The sequence below is a fragment of the Asparagus officinalis genome, chromosome 1 (assembly GCF_001876935.1).
Source record: "Asparagus officinalis chromosome 1, Aspof.V1, whole genome shotgun sequence".
Taxonomy (NCBI): Eukaryota; Viridiplantae; Streptophyta; class Magnoliopsida; order Asparagales; family Asparagaceae; genus Asparagus; species Asparagus officinalis.
Genome location: NC_033794.1, coordinates 106468599 through 106470617, shown reverse-complemented (window position 1 = coordinate 106470617; position 2019 = coordinate 106468599). Strand labels below are relative to the sequence as shown.

Below are 2019 nucleotides of genomic sequence, written 5' to 3'. Positions count from 1 at the left end.
TTATACCAGTATGTTTGACGAAGAAGGTAAAAAATGCATGTCCAGTGACATATCTTTTTCTTTCAGAATCATAGCTGAAAAAGGTCGACTATAAATGAAATAAGAAAGTGATCATATAGCTTTGCACTTAATTCATAACATTGTCTTAATTTATTTATTTCTATTGGTTGAGTTCCATTGCTTAAGACTGCCCTAATTTATTTATTTCTATTGCTATATGTTATTTAGGAGGCGCTTGAAGCTTCACAAGACTTTGTCTTGTCCCAGTCTCAGAGCATAGAGAACACTCCTACCGATCCTAATCGCATGACTAGAGAGCAATGGAGGGAAATTGTTGATGGAGTTTATGGCTCTAAACCAATCAAGAAAGGGAGGGTGCCTTTATCAAGTGCAAAAGTTAGGATAGTCTCCACTAGCAGGAATATACAAAATGACTCGTCCGCGACCTCAAATCGACCAAGTGTGACATCGTACGTCGTGGCTAAAATTGGACAGTATTTAATGGACAATGTTCAACCCTCGATGTTTTTTCAATTTATTCCCATTATTACGCGCGAGCTAGGGGGTGCACAATCGACTTGGGATGTTGTGCAGCGCCTCAGTGATTGTCCATCGTTGAAGGAGATTCTTCCTGAGTCGATATACTTAGAGATCTTTAAGTTGGCGTTTGCCGAGCATGAAGTTCATGGTGGTGGAGAGGTATATATGACGCGACATATATGTATTTATTATTATATTTTTGGTATATATATATCTTATGTGGAGTGATATTCTTTTCAGGTTGGAGGAGGTATTGTAGGGAGCAGCAGTACGATACGACGTTCTAATGCAGACGATGCTGATAACAGGGATGCCGACGATGACGAGGAGTGAGTGAGACTTGTGTTAAGACATATCATGACTTTTGAATTTTACATATATAAAATATATATGTGATTTTATTGCGTAGTGAATGAATATTATTTGAGCATGCGAGATGTATTGTGATTGTGATTATATGACGAGTATTATTCGATATTGTGGATTGACGGATGAAATTGAATGAGTGTTGAATGTGAATGTATATCATGGTTGGTTTTATGATATATTGTGTTTGTTGGAAATTTGATGTAAAAAGACAAAGAAAGAAAATTTGACTTGTATTCTCTCAAAATCGATTACAATTTGGATTCCGATTACAAAAGAGAAGAGAATGGATTTGATTCTCTCCTTTGTTTAAGACTGGGTTCTTCTTGGTAGCGATGGAGTGCTTCCTTCGATTGATCGCGTCGAACTTGCTCTCCGTTGACGATCCGACCGTCCTTCTTCACTGGAATAACTGAAGTGTTTGATGACTTCGGTTTAGAACTCTTGACGAGTGTTGAAGAACTCTGAACGAGTTAAGAACTCTGATAAGAGTTGTTGAAAACCGAATGTCTGGTTTGATGTGATTAACTTGCGTTACAAGCTAATTAAAAACTCTTAACGAGTTTAAGAACTCAGAATGAGTTAAAACTCTAAAACAGAGTTGTTGGAACCGAAAATTCGGTTAATTGCCAAGTGGATGATACCTTTGATGAAAGGATCCTTCGGGATTTGATTAACTGATCGTTGATCAGTTCCTTGATCCCCCGAAGATCTCTTCCTTCCGATTACTCAACTGCCGAGATTTGTTGACCTTGGGTGGTTTTGATCCCCGCTCCCCTCAACTCTTTGCGGTTTTTTATCTCAGAAACCGATTGATCAACCTCTCAACCCGCCAACCCCTTACTCAGTTGAGTAAGTTGGTTATTTATAGGGTGATGTGGAGTGCAACCAACCCCTATTTCCGCTCCTTTGTGGGCGAGAATCCCTCAGAACGTGGGATAAACGGTTATGAGGCCGTTCAGCTTGCGTTTGAACAAGTCAAAACGCCTCAATTGGCGTTCTGGGCTTTAACTCTGCGCCCAAGGTTTGGGACGCAGAGTTAAATCTCTGTTAGGGATTTGAGACGCACGGGCCTCGTGTGTTCTGAACTTGGAAACGCACAGGCTGCTGGTG

At 40.0% G+C, this 2019-nt stretch overlaps 1 protein-coding gene across 1 annotated transcript; it reads left to right on the top strand.

Annotated features, from left to right (window-relative positions):
• Window positions 233-969, top strand: LOC109843644. Its single transcript, XM_020412603.1, has 2 exons — window positions 233-699; window positions 781-969. Exons 1-2 carry the CDS (start codon window positions 307-309, stop codon window positions 871-873), a joined length of 486 nt encoding a protein of 161 aa, XP_020268192.1. The 5' UTR covers window positions 233-306; the 3' UTR covers window positions 874-969.